The sequence below is a fragment of the Megalobrama amblycephala genome, linkage group LG12 (genome assembly GCF_018812025.1).
Source record: "Megalobrama amblycephala isolate DHTTF-2021 linkage group LG12, ASM1881202v1, whole genome shotgun sequence".
Taxonomy (NCBI): Eukaryota; Metazoa; Chordata; class Actinopteri; order Cypriniformes; family Xenocyprididae; genus Megalobrama; species Megalobrama amblycephala.
The window spans coordinates 3,452,118-3,475,593 of NC_063055.1; the positions used below are offsets into that span (position 1 = coordinate 3,452,118).

The 23,476-nt window shown below is 38.3% G+C and overlaps 1 protein-coding gene across 3 annotated transcripts in view; it reads right to left on the minus strand.

The window, feature by feature from the left end:
• Window positions 1-21,966, minus strand: part of bicdl1 (BICD family like cargo adaptor 1) — a 46,925-nt gene extending 24,959 nt beyond the window's left edge. For 2 of the 3 annotated variants that reach the window (XM_048210010.1, XM_048210009.1), the window contains exons 1-3: window positions 21,144-21,960; window positions 17,624-17,839; window positions 57-173 (exon numbers count right to left, since the gene is read on the minus strand). In XM_048210010.1, coding sequence (XP_048065967.1) covers window positions 57-173; window positions 17,624-17,839; window positions 21,144-21,542 — 732 coding nt within the window. In that variant the 5' untranslated portion in view covers window positions 21,543-21,960. Of the gene's footprint in view, window positions 1-56; window positions 174-17,623; window positions 17,840-21,143 lie in introns of all 3 variants that reach the window. The other variant, XR_007187461.1, reaches the window with a different exon arrangement.
• Window positions 21,967-23,476: the final 1,510 nt, after the last annotated feature.

Consider the following 23,476-nt stretch of genomic DNA (forward strand, 5'->3'; position numbering starts at 1 on the left):
TCATGGTGTCATGACTCTCATTAAATAAAAATAGTCCAGTTCCTGTAATGCCTCACCTCGGCCTGTAGGGTCTCGAGGCGCGTCATGTGCTGGTTGGTGGAGATGCTTTTCTCTTTGAAATCATCCCGTAAAGAATGAACCTGAGTAGACAACTGTTTCTCCACCTCGGCGGCCTGTGGACACAAACATAGAAACTTGTGTTAGCTTCCCATAGACATCTAGTCTATATAGGCTGTTTGTACAGTATTTACAGTATAATTTACCAATCGCCTGCATGCACGTAGTATCAGGACATTTGCTAAAAGGTACAGTATACAGTCAGATCACACTGGATGAATTTGGAACAGAGCATTTATTTATAATATTTATTTATAGCATGAGCATTTATTTCCAGGGTCTTTTTTTTTTTTTAGGCATTGGGATGATTCTATATGATCATCACTGGATTTAACAATTTTTTATATTTACTTATTTGTTTAATTTTTATTATTATTATTTTTTATTATTATTATAGGTTTACAAAGTACTGACACTGTTTTTGAGCCACTGTATTTAACAATTAATTTTTTATTTTATTTAAATTTTTTGGTTTACAAGGTAAACTCAGCTTTTCTTTTCATTTCATTTCATTTCATTTCACAAACCTTCCAAGGTACCAGGCTGATAGTATGAGCTACTGTACATATAATATATTATATTATTTTATTTTATTTCACCAACCTTATTTAACAATATTTTTTTTTATTTAAAAAAAAATATTTAATTTAAATTTTTTTAGCCAAATAAGTTTACAAGGTGCCTGGCTTATTTTATTTTTATTTTTATTTTATTTTTTATTGTGTTATATTATTTATTTTATTTTATTGTGTTATATATTTTATTTTATTTTATATTATTTTATTTCATATTATTTTTTTATTATTATTATTTTTGTTCAGTTCATTTTATTTCACAAACCTTCCAAGGTATGGGGCTGATACTATGAGCCACTATATTTAACAATATGTTTATTTATTTTAATATTATTATTATTATTTATTTATTATTATTATTATTTTCAATTTTATTTTTTTTAGTCAAATAAGTTTACAAGGTACCCGGCTGATTTTATTTTATTTTTTATTTTATTTTTTTATTTTATTTTATTTACAAACCTAATAATATTGTGTTATTTTATTTTATTTTATTTTATTTTATTTTATTTCATTTCATTTCATTTCACAAACCTTCTAAGGTATGGGGCTGATACTATGAGCCACTATATTTAACAATATGTTTATTTATTTTAATATTATTATTATTATTTATTTATTATTATTATTATTTTCAATTTTATTTTTTTTAGCCAAATAAGTTTACAAGGTACCCGGCTGATTTTATTTTATTTTATTTACAAACCTTCCAAGGTATGGGGCTAATACTATGAGCCACTGTATTTAACAATACATTTATTTATTTATATATATATATATATTTTTTTTTTTTTACAAAATCAGATTTACAAGGTATATCCAGCTGATACTATGACCATTTTTAGTAATTAATTTCAACTATTTTGTTTTATTTCCTTTTCTTTCTTTCTTTCTTTCTTACAAGGTCCCGGCTGATACTATGACTGATTTTGAGTCACTGTATTTAACAATTTGTTTATTTGATTGATTGATTGATTGATTGATGTATTACAAAATCAGGTTTATAAGTTATCCAACTGATACTATAGGTGTTTTTGAGCCACTGGATTAGCTAAAGTTTGCCAGGTTAATGGCTTTAAGTTATTCAGAGATTAGTTTGAAGAAATTAGTAGCATGTTAACTAGATATTGCTTGATAACTAGCAGAGCCTGTTACATGAAATAAGCTGATTTTTAAGCTTTCGACTATCTTCATATCATTAGCACACACATTCATAACATATTCTTAACAGTAAGCCAGCTAGCATTAGATTATTTCATACAGAAATGTATTAAAAGAAAAACGAAGCCTGTTGCTGCTGCCCTAATAATCTATGAGCATGAGTCATATTACAGAGAAACCCCTCCCACACACACACACACACACACACACACACACCCACACACACACTCATTGATCACACTTGGCATTTTGGAGCGTCTGTAGAACATTCCAGCCGAGATCCTTGCGTTTTTCCGAGCCGATTGGACAGCTGCGATCAGGCCACTGCAGCTGTGAGAAACACTCATTACCATCAGCGAGACTGCAGTCGCAAAACTGACTCACATCATCTGTGACTGTCACCATGGCAACCCACGAGTCCTGGCTACGTACAAAAACAACAATGACACTCATGTCCGTATGAACTTTGCTGTAGCAATATCTCGCACTGAACATGTTTTTATCAGATTATGCACAGGATCCAGTAACCTGCTGCACTGTGATTTAACAATAACCTATAAGGGGCCGTTCACACAAAATGCACACTTTTAGTTGTCTTTTCATATATACACAGGAACTCACATAGAGTCACATGCAACTTTTTATTTATCAGGTTCCGGAAGTAAAACTCCATTAATTTTCTCTATAAGGAAACTAATTTTTAATGATTACTTATAAACTTTTAAAGACAGCCCTACTGCGAGCTACAAGTTTGTTAATCGATGGTATTTGCTTCTGCAAAAATAATCATGTTTAACAATGGAATTCCTGGTGAAAAACTACATTACCCATGATGCTGTACAGAAAATTACACCAATCAGAGTTGAGAAAGGCAGCACACTCCAAAATAGCTCTTTAGCTCCGCCCACTCCAATGAAGCATGCTCTTAAAATACTTAAATGTTGGTATATATATATATATATGCATATTTTGCAAAAAAACTTAAAATATATTGTTTTTATACAGTTGTAGTTCTTTCCCTCACTAAAACTGTTAAGTACACAGTCTTGTACCTTTGTCTTTTTGTCCAATTCTCAAAAAGCTTTTTTGCTTCAAATCAAAGTTTGTTGTGTAGCTGGTTGGTTTGCTTCACGGCTTATAACTCTTTAACCAAGGCTATTTTAAAATCCTCATGGGAAAAATGAATTAAAAAAATACTTCCGGAACCAGCGCCGCTGAAAAAGTGGGCGGGCACTGTCGCACTCTATTGCATGGCTTTGTGGAATACTTGATTCCGATTGGTTCTGATTAATGTGGGTCCAAAAGCTCTTGCCTGATCATAACCCTTATTTTCCCAGTGATATTCCTCTGACCTTTTCTCTTTTGTAATGTGTTGTGGTGCCCAGTCTGATCTACTTTCAACAGCCTCTCTTAGAAATTGCTTACTGCACCTTTAAGGACAGTGACAAGTACCACTAAAAGTACACTTTCTGCACATTTTTTTTTTCTGACAGTATGCACCACAATATGTCTAAGTTATAGATTCTTAAATGTATTCGTTTTTTTATTCTGAGTCTCGTTTTTCCTGGCAGGAGGAATCTCCTGATAAAAGAGTCTTTCTAAAAATAATTCTCAGCTATTTTAAGAACAAAGAGTTTCAAAAAAATGTCACCAATCTTGACCTTGGATTCAATTCTCTGTTGCCAAAGATAAAGACTCAAGTCAGATAAAGAAATGTTTTAAGCAGTAGGTTTTCACTTGTAGAGCGTTTTGACTCATATCAGATTGCTGAACTTCCCGTTAGTTTGATTTTGTTTAAGGTTTAAGCCAAAAAACGTCATCAAGAATACTTAATTGCCCGGCTGATTCATGAAATGATGGAGAAGCAAGGAGGGAATTTGAGGAAGTTCAAGTATGGTTCTTATCTGTATTTACTCTGTTGACAGTAATGTTGTTTATATACTAGTATTATGTTATTTATATAATTTTATTAATATTTTAAATTAGATTTTACTTTTATATTTTCAGTTTTCATTTTTGTTTAATTTTTAGTAATTTTGTTACATGCTTGTCATTTTAATTTTTTTTTTTAAATATTATTATTTAGGTTTAATTTATTTTTATGGCAGTTTTAGTTAAAGGTGCAGTAAGTGATTTCTGAGAAACGCTTTTGATATTTGAAATCACTAAAACAAACACGCCCCTACCTTGATAGCTCCGCCCCCAAATTCACAAACATGCTATGCAACACAGGTACCTCCCCCCTCATGAGTGGACACGCCCCTTAATGCTGATTGGCTACAAGAGTGTTCAGTCTGATGATTGACTTTCAACAGCATTTCTCAGAAATTGCTTACTGGACCTTTAAGTTTTTGTTTATTTCCAGTTGTTTTAGTGCTTCAACTTAAACGTATTTCAATTAGTTGCCAAGGCAGCATTTTTAATATTTGTTTAGTGTAGATAAACATTTTATTCAGCTTTATTTCAATTAACAGAAATGTTTTTAATAGTTTTAGTTTTAGTTAATGATAATAACAACCTGAGATCCAAAATGACTGGTGTCTTTTGAGAACAGTTTACAGTTGACTTTATAGTCTTGACCGAAATAAACATCTGCTGGTTTGTGGTTAAACAGGAAGGACAGTCATATGTATCTTCCTGTTTACCTTTACAATGATAGTGGTTTGATTTTTTTCAAGCTTGCATTGAGCTGAGATGAAAGTGATTGCTCAGGAGATTAGCAACACATTATTAGCTGTTTGATAATGTAGTCAAGCAAAAGGCTAATCATATTAATTACTGTTGTAAAGAGCGATACCATTGTGCAGCGTTTGACCAGGTAGATCTCTGAGCCTGTGTGAGTGAGTGGAGGCGGGGCTAATTAGCATATTCATAGATCTCCATATACTAAGGTGTAGAGTTACATTCAAGCTATTTTAAGTCATGAAGAAATCTTTTCAGAGGAAAAAACTTTTAAATATGCCATTTTGGTGATCAAAGATAAGTTTTAATGGATAAAATTATTGACTACAGGGGGACTTTAAGTTTTTTTTCTTAAAAAGACATAAATGAGTCAATAGTTATCATACAGTAAGAATATACAGCTATAAAATGAATGTGGAGCAGCTAAGATCATTCAGTGAAGAAGCTGATGAGAATTGATCTGACTTTTTGATCGCAGACTGATGTCTTGACGAATCTGAGCACAGTTTGAGACATTGTTGAGGTCTTTTTTCCCAGGACTGCAATCTGAGAAGCAGGAGATTTAATTTAACATCTCTGCTGAATCTTAATTGTGATTTTTCTTTCCCACAGGATCTAGCATCATTCATGACGGCATTTAAAACTGAAGTGTAATTACATTTGCATCACCTTCACAAATGATAATCAGAAAGCCATTAGTCATTTTGGTGGCTGTCCATTCAATAGTGTGAATCGTGTCTGATCAAACACTGATGGATGTGGGCGGAGCTGGAGAAGGGAAGCACTCACAGATTGACACGACCCACGGCACATGGCACGCGCTCTGTCGCTTGTATTGAGCCGCAGGCGCGTCACGTGGCACGATGTGAGGTTGCATGTTCTTTTATGACTGCAGATCCAGGACATCTGTGTTTAACAGCTCTTATTCTTTCATTTCTGCCTCATTTGCATAACAAAGAGCATTGCTAAAGGAACCCCTTTTTACAGTATACAGATTTTTTAAAATCTAGATTCACAATGAAAGGCTCGTTTAGAGTGTCTTATCCGTTAGAGCCGAGGTGGGGGGGGAGTCGGACGGAGGGGGGGAAATCACGTTCCCATGGTAACACATGGAATTGAACATAACACTTGGGGTTGCCATAGCGATATGTGGGAATAGTGATTGGAGGTGCTGAGACATCCCTTAGTCATACTGTCAGAGGAGGAAACCTGTGACATTTCTGCAATATAAACTGGAGACACTCAATATGAAATGTCTGACTGCTGGACAGTTCACATGCTGAATCGCATGGGGATCTGTGGCAAAAGCAGTATGAAAAAAGACAAAGACAAAAAATTTTTTGTAAATAACTAATGTTGTCTAAGGCGAGCATTACTACTAGTGCTGATAGTGATGTGATCAAAGTATTAGTATTGTGTATCATCCTGTGCGTCGTCCTGCGGCATTATTCTTTTCACACTAGACAGGAAGAAACCTCCTAGCAACCACACAGAACTTCTTAGCAACTCCCTAGCAGCCACCTGGCAACTATTCAGAACTTCCTTGCAGCTGCATAGCAAAGCTATTTTCACACCAGACAGGAAGAACCCACCTATCAACCATTCTGCAACCTCCTAGAAACAACCCTGTACTTTCTAGCAACCATTCTGCAACCTCCTAGAAACAACCCTGTACTTTCTAGCAACCATTCTGCAACCTCCTAGAGACAACCCTGTACTTTCTAGCAACCATTCTGCAACCTCCTAGAAACAACCCTGTACTTTCTAGCAACCATTCTGCAACCTCCTAGAAACAACATTGAACTTCCTAGCAACCATTCTGCAACCTCCTAGAAACAACCCTGAACTTCCTAGCAACCATTCTGCAACCTCCTAGAAACAACCCTGAACTTCCTAGCAACCATTCTGCAAACACCTAGAAAAAACCCTGTACTTCCTAGCAACCATTCTGCAAACACCTAGAAAAAACCCTGTACTTCCTAGCAACCATTCTGCAGCCTCCTAGAAACAACCCTGAACTTCCCAGCAACCATTCTGCAACCTCCTAGAAACAACCCTGAACTTCCTAGCAACCATTCTGCAAACACCTAGAAACAACCCTGAACTTCCTAGCAACCATTCTGCAACCTCCTTGAAACAACCCTGAAATTCCTATCAACCATTCTGCAACCTCCTAGAAACAACCCTGAACTTCCTAGCAACCATTCTGCAAACACCTAGAAAAAACCCTGTACTACCTAGCAACCATTCTGCAACCTCCTAGAAACAACCCTGTACTTCCTAGCAACCATTCTGCAACCTCCTTGAAACAACCCTGAAATTCCTATCAACCATTCTGCAACCTCCTAGAAACAACCCTGAACTTCCTAGCAACCATTCTGCAAACACCTAGAAAAAACCCTGTACTTCCTAGCAACCATTCTGCAACCTCCTAGAAACAACCCTGTACTTCCTAGCAACCATTCTGCAACCTCCTTGAAACAACCCTGAAATTCCTATCAACCATTCTGCAACCTCCTAGAAACAACCCTGAACTTCCTAGCAACCATTCTGCAACCTCCTTGAAACAACCCTGAAATTCCTATCAACCATTCTGCAACCTCCTAGAAACAACCCTGAACTTCCTAGCAACCATTCTGCAACCTCCTAGAAACAACCCTGAACTTCCTAGCAACCATTCTGCAAACACCTAGAAACAACCCTGAACTTCCTAGCAACCATTCTGCAACCTCCTTGAAACAACCCTGAAATTCCTATCAACCATTCTGCAACCTCCTAGAAACAACCCTGAACTTCCTAGCAACCATTCTGCAAACACCTAGAAAAAACCCTGTACTTCCTAGCAACCATTCTGCAACCTCCTAGAAACAACCCTGTACTTCCTAGCAACCATTCTGCAACCTCCTTGAAACAACCCTGAAATTCCTATCAACCATTCTGCAACCTCCTAGAAACAACCCTGAACTTCCTAGCAACCATTCTGCAACCTCCTTGAAACAACCCTGAAATTCCTATCAACCATTCTGCAACCTCCTAGAAACAACCCTGAACTTCCTAGCAACCATTCTGCAACCTCCTAGAAACAACCCTGTACTTCCTAGCAACCATTCTGCAACCTCCTTGAAACAACCCTGAAATTCCTATCAACCATTCTGCAACCTCCTAGAAACAACCCTGAACTTCCTAGCAACCATTCTGCAAACACCTAGAAAAAACCCTGTACTTCCTAGCAACCATTCTGCAAACACCTAGGAAAAAACCCTGTACTTCCTAGCAACCATTCTGCAACTTCCTAGAAACAACCCTGAACTTCCTAGCAACCATTCTGCAAACACCTAGAAACAACCCTGAACTTCCTAGCAACCATTCTGCAACCTCCTTGAAACAACCCTGAAATTCCTATCAACCATTCTGCAACCTCCTAGAAACAACCCTGAACTTCCTAGCAACCATTCTGCAACCTCCTAGAAACAACCCTGTACTTCCTTGTAACCATTCTTCAACCACTCACAACACCCTAGCAGCCACCTGGCAACTATTCAGAACTCCCTCGCAACTGCTCTTTTCACACCAGACAGGAATAAACCATCTAGCAACCATTCTGCAACCACCTAGAAACAACCCTGTACTTCCTAGCAACCATTCTGCAACTTCCTAGAAACAACCCTGAACTTCCTAGCAACCATTCTGCAAACACCTAGAAACAACCCTGAACTTCCTAGCAACCATTCTGCAACCTCCTTGAAACAACCCTGAAATTCCTATCAACCATTCTGCAACCTCCTAGAAACAACCCTGAACTTCCTAGCAACCATTCTGCAAACACCTAGAAAAAACCCTGTACTTCCTAGCAACCATTCTGCAACCTCCTAGAAACAACCCTGTACTTCCTAGCAACCATTCTGCAACCTCCTTGAAACAACCCTGAAATTCCTATCAACCATTCTGCAACCTCCTAGAAACAACCCTGAACTTCCTAGCAACCATTCTGCAAACACCTAGAAAAAACCCTGTACTTCCTAGCAACCATTCTGCAACCTCCTAGAAACAACCCTGTACTTCCTAGCAACCATTCTGCAACCTCCTTGAAACAACCCTGAAATTCCTATCAACCATTCTGCAACCTCCTAGAAACAACCCTGAACTTCCTAGCAACCATTCTGCAACCTCCTTGAAACAACCCTGAAATTCCTATCAACCATTCTGCAACCTCCTAGAAACAACCCTGAACTTCCTAGCAACCATTCTGCAACCTCCTAGAAACAACCCTGAACTTCCTAGCAACCATTCTGCAAACACCTAGAAACAACCCTGAACTTCCTAGCAACCATTCTGCAACCTCCTTGAAACAACCCTGAAATTCCTATCAACCATTCTGCAACCTCCTAGAAACAACCCTGAACTTCCTAGCAACCATTCTGCAAACACCTAGAAAAAACCCTGTACTTCCTAGCAACCATTCTGCAACCTCCTAGAAACAACCCTGTACTTCCTAGCAACCATTCTGCAACCTCCTTGAAACAACCCTGAAATTCCTATCAACCATTCTGCAACCTCCTAGAAACAACCCTGAACTTCCTAGCAACCATTCTGCAACCTCCTAGAAACAACCCTGAACTTCCTAGCAACCATTCTGCAACCTCCTAGAAACAACCCTGTACTTCCTAGCAACCATTCTGCAACCTCCTTGAAACAACCCTGAAATTCCTATCAACCATTCTGCAACCTCCTAGAAACAACCCTGAACTTCCTAGCAACCATTCTGCAACCTCCTAGAAACAACCCTGAACTTCCTAGCAACCATTCTGCAACCTCCTAGAAACAACCCTGTACTTCCTTGTAACCATTCTTCAACCACTCACAACACCCTAGCAGCCACCTGGCAACTATTCAGAACTCCCTCGCAACTGCTCTTTTCACACCAGACAGGAATAAACCATCTAGCAACCATTCTGCAACCACCTAGAAACAACCCTGTACTTCCTAGCAACCATTCTGCAACCTCCTAAAAACAACATTAAACTTACTAGCAACCATTCTGCAACCTCCTAGAAACAACACTCAAAACACCCTAGCAACTGCATAGCAATGCTCTTTTCACACTAGACAGGAAGAACCCACCTAGCAACAGCCTTGAACTCCTTAGAAACCATGCTGCAACCTCCTAGGCAGGAAGAAACCACCTAGAAACCACACATATCACCCTAGCAATGATTCTGCAACCATTCCGCAACCTCCTAGCAACCACCCTGAACTCCCTAGCAGCCACCTGGCAACTATTCAGAACTCCCTTGCAACAGTATAGCAAAGTTCTTTTCACACCAGACAGGAAGAAACCACCTAGCAACCGTTCTGCAAACGCCTAGAAACAACCCTGAACTTCCCTAGTAACCATTCTGCAACCTCCTAGCAACCAACCACAACACCCTAGCAACAACATAGCAACGCTGTTTTTACAACAGACAGGAAGAAACCACCAAGCAACCAGACAGAACAGCTTGGTACTTGCATAGCAACTACTCTGAACTCCTTAGCAACCATTCTGAACAACCCTGAACTTACTAGAAACCATTCTGCAACATCCTAGCAAACCACCCACAACACCCTAGCAACTGCATAGAAACGCTCTTTTCACACCAGACAGGCAGGAATAAACCACCTAGAAACCACACATAACACCCTAGCAATGATTCTGCAACCTCCTAGCAACCACCTTAAACTCCCTAGCAACCACACAACATAATCTAGCATCTCAACTCCATAGCAACACCCTGGCAACACCCCACCATCATGGCAATGAGTTTTGCATCACTCAAAAATCTAGTTTACTGTAGTTGTAATAGGTTCTTGACTCGACTCAGTATCATATACGTCTCAGCAAGGTTAACCTTAGAGTTTTTCTTCTTCTTCTGAACGACTGTATCAGCGCTTCTGCTGTCTGACCCCACAACCTGTAACTGATGTTACTTTGCCATTCATTTCCAATGCAGCCCACTCCAATCTGCCAGTGAACATATAATCAATGGGATCATTTATAAAATCACCCCATCTTGATAATGAAATGTAAGTCTATTTTGTTCGGTGTCTATCTCCCCTCACCCTCCGTCCCTCTCTGTCTAAACCTTTTGTAATGTAATTAGTGAAATGCTTCTCACTGATCAGATTAGGCTGCTGGGGTTCTGGCTTTTTTGACAACCCCCTGCTTCCAGGACTGGCAGAAAGACGTGTGTATGTGTGTGTGCAACAGAAAGCATCTGTCCAACACAACACAATATGTTCAGTACATTAGCTAAACATTTATGCTGTCTGTATTTGCTAGGCTTTACCTACTTGTTAAGCTCTACTTCATTATCTAGTTAAGTTGTCACTGTCCCTCCAGAAGAAAATATTTTATTTACATGTCAGCTGTGACTCAGATGTTTCGATAACCTTTTACAATTAGTTAATGCATTAACTAACAATGCTGTTGAGCTAACTTGAAAAACTAAGGCAACTTATCACATTCAGCTTAAGTTAAGTCAACTCAATCAATTTGCTCCAATTAAAGTCAAATTAAATACTTTTGTTCATCTAATGAGTAACAGGTAATCTTTTGAACTTAAAAATTCTTGTCAAGGCAACTATAGAATGTTTAGCATTTGGCAATGCAAGCGGCTACAATCCTTGTTTTTCATCTCAATGTTTGTTTTTCAAAGCTAACTACATGATATGAACTTTACAGGGGACCTATAATGCCCATTTCACAAGATGTAAAATAAGTCTCTGGTGTCCCCAGAATGTGTCTGTGAAGTTTCAGCTTAAAATACTCCACAGATCATTTATTATAGCTTGTCAAATTTGCCACTATTTGGGTGTGAGCAAAAACACACCGTTTTTGTGTGTGTCCCTTTAAATGCAAATGAGCTGCTGCTCCCGGCCCCCTTTCCAGAAGAGGGCGGAGCTTTAACAGCTCGCGCTTCGGTTGCTCAGCAACAACAAAGCTGGAGAATCTCACGCAGCCAAAATGAGGATTGTCAGTAACGGTGTTCAGCCTTACATTGTTCAAACCGGAGTCGACACTGATGGAGAGACTCAGGAAGAAGTTACAACTTTTAGAATGAAACTGGACATTTCTGAATGGTTAGTGGATAAATTTATGTAGTTGCTGTGGACTTGATTCAACTCGTCCGCTAGCATGTGCCGTCATGTTAATCTTTTGTGCAAAACCAGTGATGAATTGACCCTCGTTTGTGAAGCAGTCCGGAGTAAAATGACGGCATGACAACAACACTCGACTACAACAACACTTCCTCTTATCTAAAGCAGCACAACATGGCCTTAACCCCTTTGTTGCATTCTCAGGGGCGGGGTTTATGTGAATTTTGGGGTTTGTGATGTCACTAACCCGGGAAGAAGTGAATGAGTGAATGAGCAATACATTTGTTGCAAATACAAAACTGTTAAAAATACAACTGTTCATTTAGTTCATGTCAGCTCAGGTCCATTAAATATGTTTCATTATTAGTTTATGTTAACTAATGCAGTTATTATTGTTAACAAATTGAACCTTATTGTAAAGTGTTATCGATGTTTATACTAAAAGTTCCTTGAGAGAAATAATTAAAAATGCAATTGTTGCATATAATAAAAGTATAGTGCTATACTGGGAAATTTATATTGAGAGCAAAGTTTTTAATATCTCTTCTAAAACTCTTCTTTTTCAGGAGAAACATCTATTGTAAAAAGCAGGAGTCTGTTTTCCTAAATAAATCTCAGTGCTGATATTAATGAGATCTCATTTGTGATTTTGTTTCATTCAGGTTGTTCTTGTTTATGTAACAGCACACAGTTCTTTCTGTCCTCTCTTGCTCTGTTTCAGTCGGCTGTACCTTATGTTGTTGGTAAAGGAAAGAGGATCTGGATTAAACCCTAATCCCACCTGAGTTCATCCATGTGTCACTCTGCCTTATGTCACTTCCTGTTGCTTGTCCCACAGAAGGAAGGTCATCTGAGTCTGCAGCAATAGATCCATTAGCAGATTTGTCAAGCCCATCTAGTTATCTCATATTCAGAGCCTCTTTCTTGCTTCAGAGAACATTACCATCAGCAGACAACTAGCTGCTCATTTTTAAAAAATTGAAAACACCAGGGGAATTACTGAAGGTAACCGACCAAACAATTTAGTTAGCAACCTTTCTACTTTTATGTTCACATATGAACATTCATCAACACACACATCAGTTATGGTAAACGGAAGCAAGCATGCAAGATCCAATGACATTCATTGTCATGTTACGCAGCACGTTTGAGCTTCCCCAAGAACCAATGAGGTTCATTCTCGTGTTACACAGCACGTTTGAGCTTCCTCAAGAACCAATGAGGTTCATTCTCGTGTTACGCAGCACGTTTGAGCTTCCGCAAGAACCAATGAGGTTCATTCTCGTGTTACGCAGCACGTTTGAGCTTCCTCAAGAACCAATGAGGTTCATTCTCGTGTTACGCATCGCGTTTGAGCTTCCTCAAGAACCAATAAGGTTCATTCTCGTGTTACGCATTGCGTTTGAGCTTCCGCAAGAACCAATAAGGTTCATTCTCGTGTTACGCATCTCGTTTGAGCTTCCCCAAGAACCAATGAGGTTCATTCTCGTGTTACGCAGCACGTTTGAGCTTCCTCAAGAACCAATAAGGTTCATTCTCGTGTTACGCATTGCGTTTGAGCTTCCGCAAGAACCAATAAGGTTCATTCTCGTGTTACGCATCTCGTTTGAGCTTCCCCAAGAACCAATGAGGTTCATTCTCGTGTTACGCAGCACGTTTGAGCTTCCTCAAGAACCAATGAGGTTCATTCTCGTGTTATGCATCGCGTTTGAACTTCCGCAAGAACCAATGAGGTTCATTCTCGTGTTACGCATCTCGTTTGAGCTTCCCCAAGAACCAGTGAGGTTCATTCTCGTGTTATGCATCGCGTTTGAACTTCCTCAAGAACCAATGAGGTTCATTCTCGTGTTATGCATCGCGTTTGAACTTCCGCAAGAACCAATGAGGTTCATTCTCGTGTTACGCATCGCGTTTGAGCTTCCCCAAGAACCAATGAGGTTCATTCTCGTGTTACGCAGCACGTTTGAGCTTCCGCAAGAACCAATGAGGTTCATTCTCGTGTTACGCATCGCGTTTGAGCTTCCTCAAGAACCAATAAGGTTCATTCTCGTGTTACGCGTCACGTTTGAGCTTCCGCAAGAACCAATGAGGTTCATTCTCGTGTTACGCATCGCGTTTGAGCTTCCGCAAGAACCAATAAGGTTCATTCTCGTGTTACGCATCTCGTTTGAGCTTCCCCAAGAACCAATGAGGTTCATTCTCGTGTTATGCATCGTGTTTGAACTTCCGCAAGAACCAATGAGGTTCATTCTCGTGTTACGCATCTCGTTTGAGCTTCCCCAAGAACCAGTGAGGTTCATTCTTGTGTTACGCATCGCGTTTGAACTTCCTCAAGAACCAATGAGGTTCATTCTCGTGTTACGCATCGCGTTTGAACTTCCCCAAGAACCAATGAGGTTCATTTTCGTGTTACGCATCGCGTTTGAGGTTCTGCAAGAACCAATGAGGTTCATTCTCGTGTTACACATCAGCTTCCTCAAGAACCAATGAGGTTCATTCTCGTGTTACACATCAGCTTCCTCAAGAACCAATGCGGTTCATTCTCGTGTTACGCATCACGTTTGAGCTTCCACAAGAACCAATGAGGTTCATTCTCGTGTTACGCATCACGTTTGAGCTTCCTCAAGACCCAGTGCAGTCCATTCTCGTGTTACGCATCACGTTTGAGCTTCCTCAAGAACCAATGAGGTTCATTCTCGTGTTACGCATCGCGTTTGAGGTTCTGCAAGAACCAATGAGGTTCATTCTCGTGTTACACATCAGCTTCCTCAAGAACCAATGAGGTTCATTCTCGTGTTACACATCAGCTTCCTCAAGAACCAATGCGGTTCATTCTCGTGTTACGCATCACGTTTGAGCTTCCACAAGAACCAATGAGGTTCATTCTCATGTTACGCATCACATTTGAGCTTCCACAAGAACCAATAAGGTTCATTCTCGTGTTATGCATCATGTTTGAGTTTCCTCAAGACCCAGTGCGGTCCATTCTCGTGTTACGCATCACGTTTGAGCTTCCGCAAGAACCAATGAGGTTCATTCTCGTGTTACGCATCACGTTTGAGCTTCCACAAGAACCAATGCGGTTCATTCTCGTGTTACGCATCACGTTTGAGCTTCCTCAAGACCCAGTGCGGTTCATTCTCGTGTTACGCATCACGTTTGAGCTTCCTCAAGAACCAATGAGGTTCATTCTCGTGTTACGCATCACGTTTGAGTTTCCTCAAGAACCAATGAGGTTCATTAATTTTTTTATTTTAAACTACTATATTTCCTGGTGTGGGCCTATATTCTCTTTTCATAATTTTCTGAGAACATGTTCTGGTTTTGCTGGTGTTATTGCCCTCAGCTGGAAGCCCTTGTGCTGCCACTCTTGATTAGTTTATCACCATCAATTCTTCTGCCATTATGTGTGACCATTAATATAACCCCATGTGGTAATAACAGGACGTGTGTGTATTGTGTGTGAGTCGGAGAGAATGAAACTGACTAGGATTGACAGCTTTAAAGCATTATGAGGCATGAGTGTGAGTGTTATGGACAGCTGCAGTAAATCTGAACGTTAAGGACATTAACATCAGTCTGTCAGGGGAACGCTGGTGTTTAGATAAAGGAAGAGATTGTTGTCTGACCTCAGCTGCGTCATTGCCACAACACCACAGCCATCCTGGGGCAAAATCAATGAGACTCAATGACAATTCAAATGTGTCTGTGAACAAGAGTCGCACAAACCAGCCATTACTGAAGCACAAACTAAATTCAGTGTGGCATTTAAATCTCAATTTCCTGCCAAATCAATCAACCCCAGTTTCCCATCATTACACATTCACTGATTTAGAATGATTAACCATAATTTCTCTGAAGGTAATCATTTTAAATTTCATCATGTTTAGAAGTGAGACGCATATAATCATGCAAATCCTATTTATTGATCTCAAGATATTTTATATATATATTTATATTCTTCATTTGAAGTATTTTCAAATTGTTTCAAAGCATCTTTACAGAAAATGCATGTTTCAAATATCACAATCAAGAAACCAGAGGTGACATATGACACTGCATTCTCTCACACAATGCATATTACCGAACAGATTTTGTCTTTGTCAAAGACAAAACATCCAAAGATACAAAATCTTGAGTCTTTTTTTCATCAGCTTTATTCATTGGCCACAATTTAAAGATACACCGCAGTGAAATGTCCTGTGCATCTTCAAGGTCGCCCTGCTGGACTGTGAAACAGGTAGATTGCATAATTTTGAAACCGGAACAGAGCGTAGTGTAATTTTGATGAGTTTGCATAAGGTAGTGTCTCAGGAAGGTGAGGGGACATCCTGTGTACCGGAGCCATGAAATTTATTCATAGCATAGCATGCTGCATGCATGTTTTTCTACCTGCCTCTGTTTGGATTTCCAGCCACCATAATCAATATTTCAATTCAAAGAATGACCATAAAAATGGCTTTTTATGAGAACACTGCTTTACCTATGTGGTTTTTAGACAATGATTTACTGGTTTGATCTATAAGGAGCAAATCATGAGCCATCACCATTGAACTTCACCTTCATAGTGCCATTTTACATTTGGCAGACGGTTTTAACCAAAGCTTACAGGATGTGCATTTAAAGAGTTAGTTCACTCAAAAATGAAAATTCATGTCATTAATTACTCACCCTCATGTCGTTCCATTCCTGTAAGACCTTCATTCATCTTCGGAAAGATATTTTTGATAAAATCTGATGGCTCAGTGATCTTAATGTTATGAAACGACAAGAACACTTTTTGTGCGTCAAAAAAACAAAATAACGTCTTTATTCAACAATATCTAGTGATGGACGATTTCAAAACACTGCTTCATGAAGCTTCGAAGCTTTACAAATCTTTTGTTTCGAATCAGTGGTTCAGAGTGTGTATCAAACTGCCAAAGTCACTGAAATCACTGTTTACTGAAGTCATACTACTGAAATCGTTTACTGAAATCATGTGACTTTGGCAGGTTGATACACGCTGATTTGAAACAAAAGATTGGTAAAGCTTCGAAGCTTCATGAAGCAGTGTTTTGAAATCGCCCATCACTAGATATTGTTGAATAAAGGTGTTATTTTGGTTTATTGGCAGACAAAAAGTATTCTCATTGAACAACTGTAGTCGCATGAACTGTTTTAAATATGTCTTTAGTAGCTTTCTGGGCATCTGAAAGTGTTAATTATCTTGCTAATGAAGCTTCGAAGCTTTACCAATCTTTAGTTTCGAATCAGTGGCTCGGAGCGGGTATCAAACTGCCAAAGTCATGTGAGGTATTGAAATTTCTAAACATTTCGAAACACTTATGACGTAACGAAGCCTCGTTTACTGAAATCACATGACTTTGGCAGTTTAATACACACTCTGAACCTCTGATTCAAAACAAAAGATTGGTAAAGCTTCGAAGCTTCATGAAGCAGTGAAATCGCCCATCACTAGATATTGTTGAATAAAGGCGTTATTTTGTTTTTTTGCCGCACAAAATGTCGCTTCATAACATTAAGGTTGAACCACTGTAGTCACATGAACTGTTTTAAATATGTCTTTAGTACCTTTAGTACCTGGGCATCTGAAAGTGTTAATTATCTTGCTGGCAATAGAGGCCTCACTGAGCCATCGGATTTTATCAAAAATATCTTCATTTGTGTTCTGAAAATGAACAAAGGTCTTACGAATGTAGAACGACATGAGGGTGAGTAATTAAGTGAGTAATTGGGTGAACTAACCCTTTAATCAGTATTTATTGAAACCCTGGACCTTGCAGATTCGGCATCAAGTTTTCAAAACATTCCTCTATCATTTAGTTCAAGGTCTGCAAAGCTGCATTCTTGCAAACCCCTCTACTGCTATGTGTTTTGTCCCCATCTGACCCACTGCAAACTGTAAGTGAACTTCGAATCCCGTAGAACTGGAGGGGTTACACACTCACCCTGCTGAGCTGCTCCAGCAGTCGATGGTTCTGTTCTGACAGCTCGCTGATGGCCCGGCTCTTGTCACGGTCGGCCTCGCGCAGCTGCACCTGATGTCTCTCCAGCTCCCCCTGCAGTTGTTGCACATCAGTCTCCAGTTCGGCCACCCGGCCTTCCCACTCACCCTCGCGACTCTCCAAACGACGCCGCAGCTCGTGTTTTTCCTGCTCCAGGAGCTGGAAGAGAAACAGGGTCATGAAATACCAGCTGAAATCCTGAATTTGAGGATGAACTAATCACTGGAGTTACTAAAGTTTGCCAGGTTAGTGGCATCAAATCTTTGAAAGTTATAGTTTTCTTCAAGACTCTTAGTAGCAAATAAACTTGTTAAAGCGATAAAACTATGTTTCTTCTTTTTATGAGTTACATTACCATTCACATGTTTAGGGGTCAGTATGATTTTTAAAAAAAGAAATTAATACTTTTATTCAGCAAGGATACTTTAAATTGATCAAAAGTGACAGTAAAGAGTGTTAAAAAGATTTCTTTTTCAAATAAATGCATCACGGTTTCGACAAAAATGCAATTATAACAGATAAAAATTGATAATAATAATAATAATAAATGTATCTTGAGCAGCAAATCCGCATATTAGAATGATTTCTGAAGGATCATGTGACACTGAAGACTGGAGTGATGATGCTGAAAATTCAGCTTTGATCACAGGAATAAATTATAATTTAAAACATATTCAAATAGAAAATAGTTATTTGAAATTGTAATAATATTTCACTATTTTACTGTATTTTTAATTAAATAAATGCAGCCTTGGTGAGCATATAAGAGACTTCTTCCAAAATCTCATATCTTACCAACCGCAAACTTTTCTATATTTGTGAAATAATCTGTATTTAGTACTTTTGGACAGACAGAACTTCTAATTAAACTTCTGTTTATCTGTGTCATCGATATTATCTCAACCCTGGTAAGCTATCATGGCATCAACTATTTTAAATAACCCCGCCCCTAAATGGCATGTAAAAGAACAGCATGCGATTGGTCGCCTTACATGTTGGTCATATGGTCTCTTCCTGTGTAAGTGCGCCAGCATATGGATTTCATGGTTTGAGAGTTAAAGTTCTCAAGTTATGCAGGTTCAGTCCCGGGCATCTCTCAGAGCACTAGCTGTAATTGCAGAAAATGAAATCTGGCACTGATTAAAGCCTGTGAAATCCACTGTGAAGTCTATCAAACCAATTAACCGTTAGAAGTCATTTCAATGCTGATTATTTGCTTTCGTAAGAGGATGTTAATATGAACAAATAAGGATTCCTCAATTGTCAGAAAATATGAGTAAAGAAAGAAATAGCATCAGATAAAATGAATAGATGTAGATTAAGACGAGGGGTTTAAGTCAAAGATGTGAACTGAGAGACAATTGCATGGAGAACTGCCAGGGATCTGTCGAGCGTCTGGCCCTCAGATGGGTGAAAGGAGCCAAAGCGCATTAGCTTTGCTTGCAGCATCGCTGAAACGACCATCAAGGCCTACTGTATATAGATCTGAACGAGGTTCAACGTCTTCACACGGTCTACATTTAATGACAATAAACGCTTCTCAGATGCAGAACAGCAGCATGTATGGATGCCGTTAGCTCTGGTCTTCTCATGATGCCGTCCACCATCATAGACATGCCTTAGTTATCATTTTTATGACTGTATAAAAGAGATAATATAATATGAGTCTTAAAAACCATGTGTGGATTTATGCAAATAGTCTTGAGATATAGGTGGAGCTGGGAGCTCTTCAGGAGTTTAGCATGAGGAATAATATCACATACTAGCACAGTATGAGATTAAATGTGTTCAAGTCATTTAAATGATTTGCTCCATCATGCTGTTAATATTATCATACATCCTCCTGATTAATAACTTAAAAAGCAGACTGAATGTATACACATGTAAACAACACATGCATATGAAATCAATCACAGCACTAGTGATAAAATATTAAATTACACTCTTAAAAATATTTTAGTATCATTGTTACGTGTAGTTACTTTAGTAATAACTATCATTTTTTTTTGCAAAATGACATGCAACTAACCCTAAACCAAACCTTAACTCTATAGTAAGTACATATAATTAATTATTATTACTCAGTACTTAAATGTATAATTACACTGTAGTAAAGAGACCTTAAAATAATTTAAGGTGATGGAGTTATATTGTAATTACTCAAGTAAGTACTAAGTAATATTAATTAACTACATACTTACTATAAAGTTAGGGTTTGGTTTATGGTTAGTTACTTATGCATAATTTACTATTATTAATCACTCCAAAAAATGCCAAACTGGGTTAAATATGGACAAACACAGCGTTTGGGTTAAATGTTTTTAAAAATAGTAATAATCAAAAGGTGAACAATTATTAATAAGCAATTTAATACATGTTTATTATTTAATTATTATTTAGGAAACTAAATGTTCTTTTATTAAACAAATTAATAAATGTTCTTTTCCAACCTATTTTGGGTTCATTTTAAACAAGCAATATAGTAATATTTAAACAATAGTTGAGTTAAATAAAACTACCCAGCAGGTTGAGTCAAATTTTAGCCCAACTGCTGGGTCAAAACAACCCAATCGCCGGGTTTGTCTATTTTTAACCCAGCATTTTTTTAGAGTAATATAGTAAGTACATGTTGTAACTTGTAACTACGCCAATAAAATAAAGTGTTACCAATAAATTCACTTGATTATTGATATTTGGAGGTGGTTACTTCTCTATTTTCAGTTGATTCAGTCCCCTTCCCAGCATGCACTTGGATGTGAAAACTTATTATGGTTGCATTTGACACACTCTAAAAAATGCTGGGTTAAAACCAACCAAAGTTGGGTTGAAAATGGACAAACCCAGTGATGATTAGGTTGTTTTAACCCAGCAGTTGGGTTAAATGTTTGACCAATGTGCTGGGTAGTTTTATTTAACTCAACTATTGTTTAAAAATGACCGTATTGCTTGATTAAAATGTGTTGCCTTTAGTAATTATGTGTCTGATTTTTAATTTCCAACCTATTTTGGGTTCATTTTAAGCCAGCCATATAGTCATTTTTAAACAATAGATGAGTTAAATAAAACTGCCCAGCATGTTGGGGAAACATTTAACCCAATCACTGGGTTTGTCCATTTTTAACCCAACTTGGGTTGTTTTTAACCCAGCATTTTTTAGAGTGCAGTTTTATTTACATCTGTAGTCACGTTTTCACTAGTAACTTAATGGGAAGAGTTAGTTTTACACTTTAGCCTAGGGTCAAAATCTCACCATGAACTATAGCATGCATGTTACTATTATATTGTCTGATTATTAGTACTTATAGAGCACACATGAATCTGCATGACCATATAGTCTACATCCCCTAATCCTACCCAATGCCTAAACTTAACTACCTTACTAACTATTAATAAGCAGAAATTAGGAGTTTATTGAGGCAAAAGACCCTATTCTAAACTCGAGTGCAGTTTTAGATCTCCTCACCTCCAGTTTGTCGTTTAAATCCTTGGTCATTTTGTCATATTGCTTTGTGAGGTCTTGGTTTCTTTCAAGTAGAGCTTTGCCCAGTTTAGCAGCGAGGACCAAGTCCTTCTCTTTCTGCCGGAAGAGCGACAGTAGGTCAGAGTCCTGTCCGCTCACAGGTGTCTCTGAGGCGGATACCTCCAGATCCTCCTCCCGTTCTCCGGTGAGCATGGCCAGCTCCTCCTCCAAAGCCATGCCGAGCCCCCCGGGCGCGGTGTGTAGCAGCGTGAGGGTCTGATATTCCCCGGCGGTGTCTGGCGAGCTTTGACGGCTGGGATCGAGCGCTCGTTCCATGCGGTCGCTGTCCAGCTGCGGTGGTGCTGAAATCGCGCTGCGCAGATCGAGGCAGGACGCGGACATCGCCGGAAACACGACAGATTGAGCGCTTTAGACCCGGTGAACCCGCTTTAGTCCTGGGTCCGGGTGACCTGTTCGGCTCTGGGTCGATGATAACGCCATGGAAATGGGTGAATCGTATCCAGTATGGTTATGTGAGCTTTATCTGGTGTCTTGCCTCAACGTCTCCAGTGACAATCAATTGATCATTTAACCCAATAAAATCCATCAAGCCTTGCGAATCTGTTTAAAACACTCTAGAGATGGCTGATCTTCACGTTAACCCCCTTGATGATCGCCGTCCAGTCGTTGTGTCCACTCCAGAGCACCGGGGTCCCGGTTATTCCCCATTATCGTCGCCCCTCGCTCACATCCCTGGCCTATACGACACACAAATACACGGATTGCTCTCGTGCGCGAGCCTCCTCCCAACCCCGAGCGCGCTCACTCTGCGCCCGTGACGTCAGCTAATCAACCTGCTCCTCGTAGCCGCCCATTGGTCAATTGTGATAACGCCATATGCTATAGAAGAACTGGGTGAAAGACATATGAATGGTGGAGCTGCTGCTGCTGCTGATGGTGTGTTGAGGAACACAGTATGTTCTGGGTGGTTAATGACCTCTCTTAGATAAGCTCAAGACTGATGTGGCCTTTACCCAATACTGCTTCAGAGTTGAATCAGCTGTACACACACAGGCCTAGTGTTTTCATGTTTTATGAGTACATTCCATAGACATAATGATTTTTATACTGTACAAAGTGTATATTTTATCCCCGCCCCTAAATCTACCCATCACAGAAAACTTTATGCATTTTTACATTTTAAAGAAACATCGTTTAGTATGATTTATACGCTGTTTTCCTGTGTGTGTGTGTGTGTGTATATATATATATATATATATATATATATATATATATATATATATATATATATATATATATATATATATATATATATATTATTCAGGTACTTTGAACATTTCATTCATTAATACAGTTTATTCACTATAGTTTAAAAAAATGTTAGTAAAATATGACAAGAGTTAAACTGTGTCAGAAAAATATTAATCTTAATTATGTCAGATAACACTTAAGCAAAACATGGTCAGGTCAAAGTGTCTGAATAATTTTTGGTCCCAAATGTTTATCAATTTTACTGGTAGTCCACTGTTTGAAGAATTTTTGGGTATAATATGTCACAGTTTACTTTATTTTGCTATCCTCACTTACATAAATGAACTATAGTGTCCTGCACCCACTAGTAAAAATATATCAAAAATGTCTGAATAATTATTCTAGCTTTCTGTTTATTACTTCCACTTACAGTTTTTTAAAAATGTATAATTAATATTATTATAGTTCATTATTTCCAATCTCACTCGACTGGTTTGGATATACATTATATATTTATTTTATAATTATTATTATTATTATTAGAAATTTTATTTAAATTATAACAAATTTATTCAACAGGTCATATTTGTTGTACTGCCTTTAATTTATGATTTTTTTTTTTAAACATTTTGTTTGCACAGAATGAGTTGTATGACCGTATTACAGTAATGAGAATCTAATAAGAATTGTTATTGACATTAATGAGACTACAAACAAGCTCAAAAGTAAAACATCTGTGGATGTAAATGCAAAAACTTTATATATATTTTTTTTTGGGGGGGGGGTCTTTTAATTAAATTTTTTGTGGAATGTAACAATACTCTCTAAAAAAATGCTGGGTTAAAAACAACACAAGTTGGGTTGAAATTGAACAAAACCAGCGAATGGGAAGTTTTAACCCAGTGGTTGGGTTAAATGTTTGACCAACCTTCTATTTAACTCAACTATTGTTTAAAATGGCTTAAAATGAACCCAAAATATGTTGGAAATTAAAAATCAGAAACATAATTACTAGAGGCAACAATAATCTTCTCTATTTTCATAAGCAATTTAATAAATGCTTT